Raw genomic sequence first — 14031 nt, forward strand, 5'->3', positions numbered from 1 at the left:
AACATTTGGGGGGGGGGAAGCTACAGTGTATGTATGACAACTGATTTTTTTCATGTTTGAAAAGTAAAAGTTTAGCTTCTTTGGTGTGAATGGAGGAATTCAAATCTTGAGGTTTCCCAGTATTATGCTGGAACTTGTTCTTTTCTGAGTGTTGCTTCTGTGCCTTTCCACTTGTTCCAGTTAACTCTTCTCGCATCAAGCTGTGGAACTGTATAAAAGTTCTGTTTTCACAATGGGGTGCAGGAATACTCCCACTCCTAGGTCGTCAGCTCCCCTCGTAAGGCAGTGCACTTTTCCATCACCTCAGTTCTTTCACTTCCATCCAAGAGGGCTAAATGGAACTCTCTGGTGTCCATGATTTGGTTATTGTGTTGTCATTCTATTGTTAGTTATAGTTAAAGAGTGGGGGGAGTGGGGCACTTGCCTTGCACTATCCCCCAGGATATGTCAAGTTTCAAACATTATAACTGGTTCAGAAAGTGCACAATCTGCTCAAACAAACATGTTTTGTGTTGTTTTTCTCTGGAAGTGGCTCCTGTAGTTCCCAGCAAAGTTTGCTGTTTAGTCACTCCTTGGATGTAGGAGGACAGACAAGATTGCAGGAGCACTTGGCTTCCTAAGCATTCGGCTAAACTGTACTCATCCTAACAGTCCTTTGGTAGTTTTGCATCTACTCCTGTCCTGAAGTCTTCTCTAAAGAGCACTGAGATGCACTCAGTCACCTGATTTTGGCCTGAAATCTGTCGTCTTATGGCGAATATCTATTGCAACTGAGCTTCCCACTGGATACCACAGACTCCATCAAAACTCCACCTCCATAGTTTACATTGGCATTGAAAACAACCTCAGTGCCGTTGATCGAGACTATTAGTGAGAGACAAAATTCCTGATCACCTTGTGCCCTGGTTCTGGGGAAGAGAAAGCATTCTGAATTGCGCCTGCAGTCTAAGAAGACAAAGAAGAGAAAACATTCCCTTCTCCTCCAACAATGCATGTTGTTGTTGAAGACAACTCTTCCAGTATCATCCTTCACGTGCACTCCTCCCAAAACGTACAGCTCTAGTCCTGAATGTGCATGACTGCCTCACCAGTTCACCTTCATCCAACATGGTTCACTTCCTCTCTCTTGACTGGGCCTCAAAGCTTGTGGCTGTGCTTGTGCTTTGTGACTCTACATCTCACTGGTATTGCGACTCTATATCTCAATGGCATTGAGCCAAAGCTTCTCGAGAAGTACAGGATTCCCAGGAACTGACCGTGTAAGCTTCACCAATTTGGTCCAAAGAACCTAGCTAAATTCCTTCAGCAAAAGCTTCATCTGCCTGGGAAGATCTTGCACAGGGTCTCCTGCTGCTGCTACTGTGGCACTGCATTCAAGGAGTGTGTGAAGGCTTTGCTTGATGCCACCAAAACTAGCATGGCAACGTCTTCAGCACTGGCAATAACATTGACATCCGTTCATGGTCTGGAACCACAGGCATCCCTTTGGAAAAGTGAGCTTTCTGGTACCCGCCTCCTCGTCGGCATGGTTTTCTTTGAAGACTTCTGTGTTTCAGTTGTCAGAGATGCCACTGGCACCAGCACAGTTGGGATGACTGAGAGGAGACTTATTCAGAGGAGATGGAGTAGTGATCTGTTTAGGACTATACCAGTGGTACATCCCCTTTGGCTCATATTCATTTCCCCCTTGATGAACAGAAACAGTATCACTAGCCAATGGGGAGAATGAGCAATACCCTTCAGTCACAGAAATGGTGTTGTAGCACCAGACACATCTGATCCCCCTTCTGACATCATGGAATGTCAGACAGAAGATGAGGGGGTATTCCCTACTCTTTCAGGACTACTTGGTCCAATGAAGTACCTGTGGTGCTTCCTTGTGTCCATCTCTATCCCTCCCTATATGTTCTTCCAGCTACTGGCCATATGTCTGATGGGATAATCAAGAGTTACACGTGCCTACCTCTGAATTCAAACCTCACCTCTCATCCTTCTGAGATATCTGCACAAGATTGCTTCAGATTGCTGGTAACTTGACCCAGTTTCACATCAGGCCTCCTTCCTTCCCTCCCTTTTGAAAATCTCTCTTGTGAGAACTTGTATGGGGGAAAACAAGCTTCTTTCTACAAAAGGGGCTACAGAGGAGAGTCCGCTACAATGTCAGGGGGAAGAGATTTTACTCTTGGTATTTCCTAGGCCTGGGCTTCAGAAACCTCAATTTTATAAAGGATTGAAAGTTCAGAATGCAAGCATTACAGGTCATTGTCCCATCCCTATCTAAGGGCAGTTTACCGAGACAATTGGCTTTTAAGGGTCAGCTCTCAGTGGGATCTCTTCTCTGCAACTCTGTATATGTGTGTGGTCTCCTGCAGTCCCTGAGGGTGCTTATCATTTTTCTCTAACTCATGTAGAAGATCACCTTTATCTGAGCAATCCTATCCTCTATCAAATCAGAGCACTTCTCCCGGAATAGAGATTCCTTAAAGACAGTTCTTCATAAGATTGCTAGGACTGGTGTCTTCTTCAGCCTTTGTGGCATATTTTCCTCAAGTGTGAATGAGGCAACATTGGATGTAGGCAGAGATGGTATCCAATATACACAATCAGAAAAGAACACCCAGATGTGTCAAAAACTTCACTGGTAGGAGACTGTAAACAAAGTATGTTGTTCAGTCCTCCACCCCCTACTGTTACAGTTACTTCCAGCACCTCTACTCTAGATTGTGCTACTCATTGTCACATGGCACACTGTGTGAATGACCACTGGAACATCAGTGTTCTGGAACTCATGGCTATAAGACAGGACCTAAAGGCATTCTCCCTCTCCATTCAATATGGCATTGTACAAGTGCTCACAGGTAATAGGCATAAGCCATGTTTTATATCAACAATCAGCAGATTGGGTGCTACTAGACATTGCCCATGCAGACAAGGAAGCCTTCCCTGGTGTATGGAACATCATATTCACCCAGTAATGGACCACCTAGCAGGAGAAAAGAACACCCAGGCAGATGAACTCAGCAGGAAGTCTTCTGACCCCCGCAAGTAATCCCTAAATTGTTCAGTGACATCCTCACAGTTTCACACGGTGAAGTCAACCACAAACTGACCTATTTGCATCTAATCAGAATGGCACACTTTACCTGTACTACAGCATTGCTTATAGAAATAAGAAATCTTTATTGAAAGTATTCTTGCTGGATTGGAGCAGTCATCTGGATGCATTCCCTTTCTCTCCAGGAGCTCAAAGAGATCCAAGAAGATGGAGCCAATATCATACTGATAGTGTCAGGGAGGACTTGGCAATATTGGTACCCAAGCCTTTAGCTCAAAAGTGATGCACCAGTTTTAATTCCTCCATGTCCAGGCCTCCTCTCTCTGTAATGGGCAAGGATTCACACAGGACCAGAGACACGCTATCAAGAAGATCTTTAAAATTTGTTGCCTTCCAATTTCACTGACTATCCCTGGATCTCCTGTTACAAAAAAAGGTAACAATGGGTGTTTCTTTCAGTCTTTCTTTGTATGGAAAGTCTTCCCGTGCTTTTAATCATTTCTCTTGCCTTTGGCTAAACGGTTTCTATTCCTGTTATATCTTGTGTGATAAGTTGACCAAAACTGAACACTCCTGCTTCAGAAAACAGTGTTCAATTGATTTATTTTATTTTTAGAATTTTTTCATCATATTCCTCATGTTTCCTGTCATCTTCCTTTCTTAAATGGTGTGCTCCACACTGAGCAAAATTTTCTTTGATCTGACAACACACCACAGGTCTTTTTCCTGAGTTGTCACAGTTAATTTAGCGCCCAGTAATGTGTTTGAGTAGTTCAAATGTTTCCATGAAGTGGACGTGACCTTGCATTTGTCAATATACGCCTTCCCTCCTGCTAACCGTGCACCTTGCTGATTTAGATCACACTGAAGTTTTTCAGTCCTCTCCAGTCTTGACTGGCCTAAATAACTGCCTCATCTGCAAACTTTTCCACCTCAGCATTGATCCCCTTTTCCAGATGATTATTGACTATATTAACAATTAGTTGCCCAAAGGCCCACACCACTGTTAACGTTTTGCCATGTTGAAAATCAAGCACTTTTCTCACTCTCTCTTCTTTCTAATCTAAGACTGTAGTTTGTCAATAGAATTTTCAAAGTTCAGATAAATTTTTGTTGGCTGGTTCCCCTGTGTCCAATATTTTAACATTCTCAAATAATTCTAATATATTCAGGATGTCCAGTTGCAGTCCTGATACATATCTCTTGGAGAAAAATAATAAATTGTTGTTTCCCCAGAAATTTGAGTTAGAATCAGTTTTTTTGGCTAACAGTCTTGACTTGTTGGAAATAGTACATTAAATCACATCCAATGTTCCTAAGAAACCAATAACAGCAACAAAATGTTAGTCTGAATTGTATTCCACAATCTCAAACCAGCTGCAAATAATTTTTATCCATGGACTAATAATAATCTGAGGCTTAGGTCAAATAAGAACAATCAACAAAAAAGTGAGATCCCAGATTTCATATAAATAATGTTATGCTTAGGAAAATTCAGAAATGTGCATGCAAATTACTCTGCAAATACACTCTCCATGCTCAGGTATGGGTCAGCCTTCGTGTTTGTTCCCAGAATTTTGGCGGCAGAAGCACTGCTGGGAAATAGCTCTAATCTAGAAAAGCTGGTTTTTATTCTAACATGCCCTGGTGCCCCCAGGTGGACCACTTCGCCTCGGAATTTCAGTGGTACAAAAACAATTGTCTGTTTACACTGGAACAGAATTTACCAGCTGTGTGATCAAAATTATTTAGCAAGTAATCTTTGAATAAATATTCCTGAGTAAATCTCAGATTGCGCATTTAATTTTCCGTACTGTTTCCTTGCAATTCACTCCCATGTCTTCTAACACCTTACCTAGCTGTGGTCTTAGCTTTGTGTTCTGTCCTCTTTCTCTATCCTATTCTTGGTTTTTTGGAATTTGTGTATTTAATCTGCAACAAAGGCACAGGAGCAGAGAGAGATGTACAGTTAAGTTGGAAATATAATATGGCTTCCAAAAGCGATACCTAACTGGTCTGTCAAACATGACTGTGTCTTCTAGGCACTTGTATCCAGTGTCTCTGTTGTGCCTCTTTAATACTGCACTTCTTGGTTTCTGAGAGTTTGAACGTGTAAGTGGTATGTGCATTCTTTCATATAATCTTGCACATTGGTAAAATTCACAAACTGTGGGACTGATCTTGCTCCTATTGAAATGTCATTTGGTTATTGGCTTCACTGGGGGATAGGGTCAGGCCTCTGGGGGTTTTATTTTAAGCACATTTGTCTCTATAGATTTATCACATTCTCTTTGTTGATGTTTTTAGATGAAAGATTAAGGCTTATGTTTCCCAAGCAAACTGAGCTTGGAAAGGTGGCATTATGCATACATCCTCGTTATAGCTTTTCTCTGAAAGGAGTGAGACAGAAAAGATCACAGGTTTGAGTTCCTGTTCATTTTTCTAATAAATGCAGCTGTCAAGCTGAGAGAGAAATTACATATGAGGAAATATTTCAATTTCATTTAGTCCCTTCTGCACTACAGTTTTTCAAGACTTCATTTATTAATAGAAGTGTCGCTCCCCTGAGCAGCTGCATATTTGCTATTTTTCAGTTTATATAGATACATGAATATGTATTTTGACAGACAGAAATCCAGGTACCTGTGTTGGTGAGATGTGCCACTTAAGATCTATTGGAATGTAATTTCAAAAAGGGGGAAGTAAAACTGAGGTAGTTTTTCATTCTGCTGGTGAGCTTAAAAGGGAGGCAGATGTTATTCTCCTAATGTCTGCTCTGCTGAAATGAAAAACTCAGACAATAACCAAATCACCCACCATTGACCCTTACAAAACACAGAGGAAAAAATTTTCTAGCCTTGTATATTAAAATGTTGTTCATGCACACAAAGATTATCCCTGCTTTGAAAGAAAATAATGCATTACCTTGTGAAGCTTGACATTCCAATATTGAATGTGAAATTATATTGTACAGTATATTTAACTAAAGCTTCTGCATCTCAGATAGATGCCATGCCAATAAAAATATCAGAGCTAACTTTATTCATTGTATTAAAATTCCCTTACAATTTCCCCCATGCTGGATTCAGTTATCTGAGTGATTCTGATTTTTCTTTTTGCCTGGCAACCTGTTCTATGTGGTTGCGAGCCTTTGGTTCATCAGTTACATGCGTAATTACTTCTGTAGTTTCCCAGACTAAACCTCAGCATAAAATGTTATAGTGCAGTATATTACATCACACTCTTGCCATAGTGAATTAGACATTTTAATTGACAAGTTATATTGGAAAGATTTTGTTTTCAATGGTAATTTGAAAGTTGATCAGATTTGATAGTGAAAGATATACATCAGCAACTGGGAAGGAGGAAGAAAGAAAGCGAGCATTAAGACTCACTTAATGGGGTGAAGAGAAGCTTTCTTTCCTACTAAAATAGAAAATTTGTGAAAGGAAGATGGGACTCAATGTGAGATTCAGACTTGCCAAGAAATCACCAAGGAGACCTCAAGGAAAAGACTGAATAATATTCAGTGATATTTCTGTCCAGACAGGATGTTTTTTTTCCTATATTTCTCTCCCTCTTTTATATTATCAAAGGCATCTTGAAATAAAAGAAGATACTTGTTTCTTATGGCCTTTTTCCTGGAAACCCTTAGATCCTGAACCTGGGAACCAATACATTTACTTAATTTGAACTTAACTGAGTACTCACAGCAGTAAAGGTAAGCATGTGCACAGGTGGTTTCAGGATCACGACCAAGGACTCAACCTTATTCTTATGGCTTAGGCCATACTTAAGTTTAAAATAAAGGATAATAATTTTAAGTAGTTAACAAAAACCAGGTATAGATGATATGATAAGAAATCAATGCCATATTTTGACTTGAATGTGTTTTGTGATGAGTGAAGAAGAAAAGTAAAAATTAGACATGTAGAGGAATGTAAGACCATAAGAATGGCCATACTGGGTGAGTCCTCTGCTCCATATAGTCCTGCCAGATGCTTCAGAGAGGTTGAACAGAAAAGGGAAATTTAAGTGATCCCTCATCTGCTGTTTTCCAGTCCAAGTTTCTTCAAGTTTCTAGCAGTCAGAAATGTAGTGATACCCAGAGCCAAGGGGTTTTGCTCCTGACCATCATGGCTGATAGCCACTGATGGACCGGACCTAGTGTCTGTGAACTTACTAATTATTTTTTGTACCCTGTTATACTTGGAGGCTTTACACCATTGCCTGGTAATGAAGTAGCACTTGCTTATATTTGTTTTAACTTGCTTCTAAATTCTTTTAATAGTCTTAAAAGATGTCTCTGTGGTGTAAATAACTCCTTACATTTAAATGTAATAAAATTTCATTTTATATATGCACAAATTTATATGTTCAGCATTTGAAATAGAATTTATCTTAAGGTACTTGGCAGTCATATTAATAGGTATATCGCAGGGGTCAGCAACCCCTGGCACAGGTGCCAAGAGTGGCACACAAGCCGATTTTCATCAGCACGTGAATCGTGAGCTCAGTCCCACCCTTGCTCAAAAGGTCACATTTCAGTACTTGGCCTCAGAAGGGTTGCTGACCCCTGGCATATTGTCTTCAAGAAGAATTTCAAAGGAAATATATGCATTGAATGATTAACTGTAGCCTGTCAAAATCTGTTTTTATTTTCCTTGTATAATACTGTTCTCCAGCAATGGATTTGATGTGATACTTTATATATTTACGTAGTACCAAGTGACAAAGACACAGTGAAATGCATGTCACTTGTATGGAAGGCATCTTGCAAGTAAGAGATTGTTCTTGCTCCCTTCCATGAGTTAGTAATGTTCTCTATGTTGCATTATAAACCTTCTGTTCTCAAAGCAATGTTTTTGCTTTTAAATAGGTTCGCTACAGGATTGTATCTTTAACGCAAGCAGAGTGTCAGATATATTTGTTCTTTTCAAATAAATACATTTTATCCATCACAAGAAACTTTTAAATGATCTGTTTGAATTAGTTCAGGACAGAATATATTTAGCAAGATATATGCTCTCAAAATCATAAAAGCAAATAACCGTGTAATGTGTCATAATGTGAAGTTAGTCTATTTTGAAAATAAAAACAATAAAACCAGAAAAATGAAGCCATAACCTGCTGCAGGCAGTCAGTTAGCTAAGTGTGTAATTAATTTGTATTTGCATTATCTCATTCAGCCTTTGGCTCTTCTTAACCATGGAATGAGTCACATCATTACACACCAACTTCAGATGTGATGAAATGAGCTGCAACTGATCTTTTGAATGTAACCAAGCTGTAATACTGACCTAGCTTCTGCCAGGATTTAGTGTCCTGTTTCTCACTGCTCTTAAGAAGCTTGATAACTTGTGAAAATGTATTGCATATATTGTGTAAATATGTAATGTGAGGTTTGTTTATATGCATGTGCGCACACATACATATGCAGATTTGTGTGAATAATGTTAGAGCTCCTAGTCCCTTGTTTCACTTTACTGTGCCCCCTTTTAACATTACAGACTGGAGGGAACTGAGTTCTCCTCCTTCAGGATCTCGCAATGTGGCCAGGAGGGGCTAAATGAAACTGTGTGGTAATGCAGGACGTATAGAGGACCATGCCACTGGGAACAGTAAAAGAGTTAAATTTGGATTTATAAACCTGTGCCTCAGTTTTAAATATTAGTATATAAGGAGCTGTATTTAATATGAAAAGAATTTGTGTTCCTAGTATTAAAATTCTAGTGAAGACGTGGTAGCTTGTACTTGCAGTATAGTGAACACTACGCATTGCCTTCTCTTCAGTCTAATTTTAACTTTAGTTAAGACCACACTTTTTTGGGGGGGGAAGGGAAGACAAGGCCATGATGGCCCTATGTGATCAAAGCAGCACCCTGACTACAGCTGTTCAGCTATCGCTAATGTAAAGATTAGAAATTCTGAATATATTTTTTCCCCTCAGTCCTGGCCGTTCCCCGATATCCTTTGACAGTGAAATAGTAATGATGAATCACGTGTACAAAGAAAGGTTTCCAAAGGTAAGGACCAATGTATTAAACAATTTGTCTGATGAATGTATTAAACAACAGTTTAAAATTAATTTATGCTCACTTGAGAGAGGTCCAGTTGCTTACATATTGTTTCTAAACAGTGTAGCTGTTCAGAGCTTGCAGACATGGTTATCCTATTTTTCACTTTTATTTCACAATTGAGAAAAGTAAATTAATGTTTAGAGGCCTGCTGCTGGAACAGTTTAAAAAGCATCCTGACAAGCAATTGCTAAGCGTATTTCATACTTTCTGAACTCCTCTTCCCTTTCCCTATGTATAATTATAAGGAATGTGCACAAAGATAGGAATTTTTTTTGCCAAGAGCTTTTGCCCCTAGTGCTTAATCCTGATGTAATCACTTTTGTTTTGTTACATTGCAGTTGATTATGGTCAAGATCCTTCTGTAATCTTCATCAATCTTGACCTGAATTCTTTTCCAAGACCCTTGCATTTTGTGGCATCCCAGTGTTGGAAACTCTGCAACAGTTTCAAATACATTTTAGAAATGGTGACAGGGAGCCATGTTAGTCTGTATTCCATCACAACAAAAAAGCAGTCAAGTAGCACTTTAAAGACTAACAAAATAATTTATTAGGTGATGAGCTTTCGTGGGACAGACCCGCTTTTTAAAAAATGAATTACGTGTGAAAATGAAAATAATACAAATCCTAGTACTCCCTAGTAGGCATCCTTCAGTCTGCATAGACTATGGATCGCGCCCTTTATAGTTTCAATTGAGGACTTCATTTACAGCGTCTACTGTGACTATGAAGACCCACACGAGAGTGACAGTCCTTGCTGCATCTCTTGCAGATGTGGTGGGTGTCTGGCAAGTCCTGGCAAGCTTTCTGTGCGCTCGCTTCTCCTCTGCTAGCTGTCTGATATGTAATTGAATTCAGTTTATTTTACACTGTTACAAACTTTTGCATTTTCAATATGTTACAGAGTTTGATATTGAAAATGCAGAATTGTATTATGGAAAATTTCCAAAATAATCAGGTTTTGGCTATTATGTATGTGAACATAGGGCCTTCTGGCAGGTGGAAAGCAGTGGAAGGTAGTTTAGATTTTGAGATAAGCCTGTTAGTTAAAATATTAAAATGATCAGAAGTGAAATAAGAAACAATATTTAAAGAAATTTGCATGATTTGATTTCAGTGTTAACACCTCATTGAGATGAATGGAGCAGTTGTTTATGGGCTCGGTGGAGACTAGGAAACTTGGGACCTGCAAGCCTCTGTGATTTGTAGCTGCCTCAATGATAGAAGCTGCAGCAGAGTCAGGACTCTGATGCACTTAATGTCACAAGTAAAAACATCCATATCCTGCCTCTGACAGCTATTGTCAAAGAATTTTTTAGTGTGAACACTATCACAATATGAGTGCCTGACACTTAATGCTTTAATTGCCATTTTAATTTTTAGTCAGTCATGAAAAGTTTCCAAAAGTGTGTAATAAATTTAGTGTTAGGATTCCCATTCTGTGAGCACAGCACAGAGATGCAGGAGCAGAAATGATGTTTTTTGGACCTCTAATACCAAATTGTTCTGACTTTCTGACTCAAAGTTCTAATTGTTTGTTAGCATGTCATTACAGCCAGAACTCTTGGTTTGTAGTGTTTTTTCTGTGAATTCTAATATGACTGAGCTTCCTTGAACAATCATATATTTTTTCATGGCAAAAAACATATTGTCATACTATCTGTGTGTATTTACCTTTCAGGATAGCAAAAAGTTTAAGCATCTTTGATTTTTCACTTTTAGGCCACAGCACAGATGGAGGAACGGCTGGCTGAGTTTATTGCTGCTAATGCTCCAGAAAACGTGCTGCAATTAGCAGATGGGGTCCTAAGCTTCATTTATCATCAGGTTATTGAGCTGTCCAGAGACTGCCTGGATAAATCACGTGAAGGACTTATTACTTCCCGATACTTTTATGAACTGCAGGAAAACTTAGAGAAACTCCTACAGGACGTAAGTAGTCTCAGAAACATAGAACGTGTTCCATTGATTAAACTTCTAGCAGTAAATAAAAGCATGAGTTTTAGGAGAGGCAGTATGTTTCAATAGGTGGGACACCAGGAGGAAAATTAGAAAACCAGTGTTAATGTCCCTGTCTGCCACAGATGTACTATCTATATTTAGGCAAGTCACTTCACCTCTGTACCCCAATCTTGCAAAAATAAAAAAATGTGCATGAATGAGTAGGTGGAGACGTATTCTTTAGTGAAAATAGGGTTCAAACATGTAAAAGAAATGTAATGCACTGTAACAATCTGAATACTTATTAATGAGGATGGCACCTTGAAGGAATAAAAGTGTATTTTATAATGTTGCTATAAATATTTTTCACAAAGGATTTTTTTAATGTTGAACTTTATTCATTTGCTTTTTTAGTTCTGCAGTGTATTGTATAGCATTCAGAACACTAACAAAAGCACAGAATGATACATATTTTAATACGTGTTTATTGTACTTCAGTTATTCAAACAAAAATAATTGTTTTCAATAAAAATATTTGATTAAAGTATCCCTAGAAATTAATGTTTGTATGTCAGACCAACTTCCTGTTTTACTTCTAAGCTGGACTGGAATTCTGCTGATGAATTTTGTTGGAGAACATATGTTGTAAGGGTCAAATGGATATGTCACAGATTATGTGATGGCTGTTTGTTACCACAGTGTAGTTTTGGCTTGGGAACAGCTTCCTAACTCTTGGTTCTTGGTTAAAGAGCTGCAATATTGTGGAGGTAATGATGCCTAAAGCCTCTGTATCTTAGGAGATCACAAGTATTGCTAAGTGATGTAAGAAGGGAAAGATGAGCTAAGTTGAAATAAAATTAGTGTATTCTGTGCATTGTGTTTTGCATATGTTCTGTATTGATCATTTCCTAAGTAGATCCCAGGATGTCAATTCTAGCAATTCATGTACCATTACCATTCTTTCCAGGTACTAGCATGGTATATGAAAAAATAGTGATCAAGATAAAAAGCCAAGAGGTATCCTAGGAACCCTTGTTCATGTTCACTAATACCTTTAGCAACCTCCCTTTCTGAAGACAGAGCTCCTCTTGATATGTGCTGTAATTATTTGTTAGAGGGAGAACTTAAGTTTGAGTTCATATAAATCTCCCAATACAAAGAGGAGAATTCTGAAAGCCCCAGAGTTGAAGGGGATGTCTGGGAAGGGTAATTTTGCGGTTGTTTAAAAAAGTGTTTTTGTATGTTAGCGCCATCGCTTCCCTGAGCATAATGTTTCAATGGCACATTGATTTTTTTTGTTTTGTAACTGATCTTAACTGTCTTGTTTTGTCATGTGTTTTGTTTACACAGTTTAGTCTAATTCATGTTTTTTCAATTAATGTTTCTTCCATTAACATTATGAATTAATAATTAGGAAGTACATCGGTAAACCCACAGAGATAACTGTGGGATATTTGCAACTAATAATTGTTAAAAGTTTTTTTTGAGGACTTAGCAGAGCAGAGGAGTGTTTTAATTATTTATTGGTAAGTGAATTTGTAGAATTCATGAGAGGTGCCCAAATGACTGTGCAAACTAGTTCTTAAATACTGTGCAGGAATGCCATTGTCAGCGAGTTCTCCTCCCAAGGTACAAGAGCAAACTAATTTAGTGCATAGGAAAGAAAGGCAGTAGGTCAAAAGACCACTGCAGGTTAACCAGGAAACCTTCAATGATCTGAAACAAAAGCAAAAAGTGGAAATTAAGTCAAATTACCAAGGATCAATATAAAGAAGAACCAAAAGCATGTAGACAAAATTAGAAGGACAAAGGCACAAAATGAGATTAAATAGCTGGGCACATAAAGGACAACAAGAAAAGATTCTACAAATATATTAGAAGCAAGAGGAAGACCAAGAACAGGTTAGGCCTATTGTTCAGTGGTGGGGGAGTGCAGGGAAAGACAATAACAAAGTGGCAGAAGTGCTAAATTCCTCTCTTGTTTCATTTTTCACCAAAAAGATCAGTAATGATTAGACATCTAACATATTGAGTGCCCATGAAAAAAGATAAGATCAGAGGCCAAAATAGGGGGCAAACAATTTAAAAATTACTTAGATAAGTTAGGTGTTTTTAAGTCACCAGGGCCTAATGAAGTACATCCTAGAATACTCCAGGAGCAGAGTGATGAGGTAACAAAGCCTTGAGCAATTATGTTTAAAAAATTATGGAAGATGGAGGAAATTCCAGAGGACTGGAAAGGATAGATATGTCAATTTATGAAAAGGGAAGTATGGAGAACCTGAAAAGATAATTGAGCAAATAATTAAGCACTCAATTTGCAGACATCTAGTAAATAATGAGATAAGTAGCAGTCAACATGGATTTGTCAAGAATAAATGGTGTTAAACCAACCTAATAGCTTTCTTTGACAGAGTAACAAGCCTTGTGGATGGTGGGAAGTGGTAGATATGGTATATTTTAACTTTAGCAAGGATTTTACTACTCTCTCTTATGACCTTTTCGTAAACAAACTAGGAAATCCAACATAAATGGAGCTACTATAAGGTGGGTACATAACCGGTTGGAAAACTGTTCCCATAGAGTAGTTATTAGTGGTTCACAGTCAAGCTAAAAGGGGTATCAAGTTGAAGTCTCTCAAAGATCAGTTCAACCTGTTCTAACATATGAGATAATTAAAGACACTAAAGTTACTTTACACTGTAAACTCTTGTGAGTAGGGCACTCAGCTTAGTCTGTCACATGCTGTTCACCTTTATTGTACTACATAAAAATAATAGACACAGCAAAGACTATTAAAAATTGTACTCACTCTAGCACTGCAGTCTGTTGTTTACCTACTATATTTGCATAAATGATAGCAGCATCAAGGAACCTTCCAAATGTCTTTATCACAGTACAAGAAAATTAGTCTGCAGAAGGTCACTGAATGACAGGAATGGAAGTGTGGATGTTG

The 14031-nt window shown here is 38.4% G+C and overlaps 1 protein-coding gene across 4 annotated transcripts in view; it reads left to right on the forward strand.

Moving 5' to 3' along the window:
* The window catches only part of MAST2 (microtubule associated serine/threonine kinase 2), a 258995-nt gene that overhangs the window by 199526 nt on the left and 45438 nt on the right, over nucleotides 1–14031 (forward strand). For all 4 annotated transcript variants that reach the window (XM_075003275.1, XM_075003272.1, XM_075003273.1 and 1 more), the window contains 2 exons: nucleotides 9006–9081; nucleotides 10857–11066. In XM_075003275.1, coding sequence (XP_074859376.1) covers nucleotides 9006–9081; nucleotides 10857–11066 — 286 coding nt within the window. The remainder of the gene's footprint in view (nucleotides 1–9005; nucleotides 9082–10856; nucleotides 11067–14031) is intronic.

Source organism: Carettochelys insculpta, chromosome 9 (assembly GCF_033958435.1).
Source record: "Carettochelys insculpta isolate YL-2023 chromosome 9, ASM3395843v1, whole genome shotgun sequence".
NCBI classification, from domain to species: Eukaryota; Metazoa; Chordata; order Testudines; family Carettochelyidae; genus Carettochelys; species Carettochelys insculpta.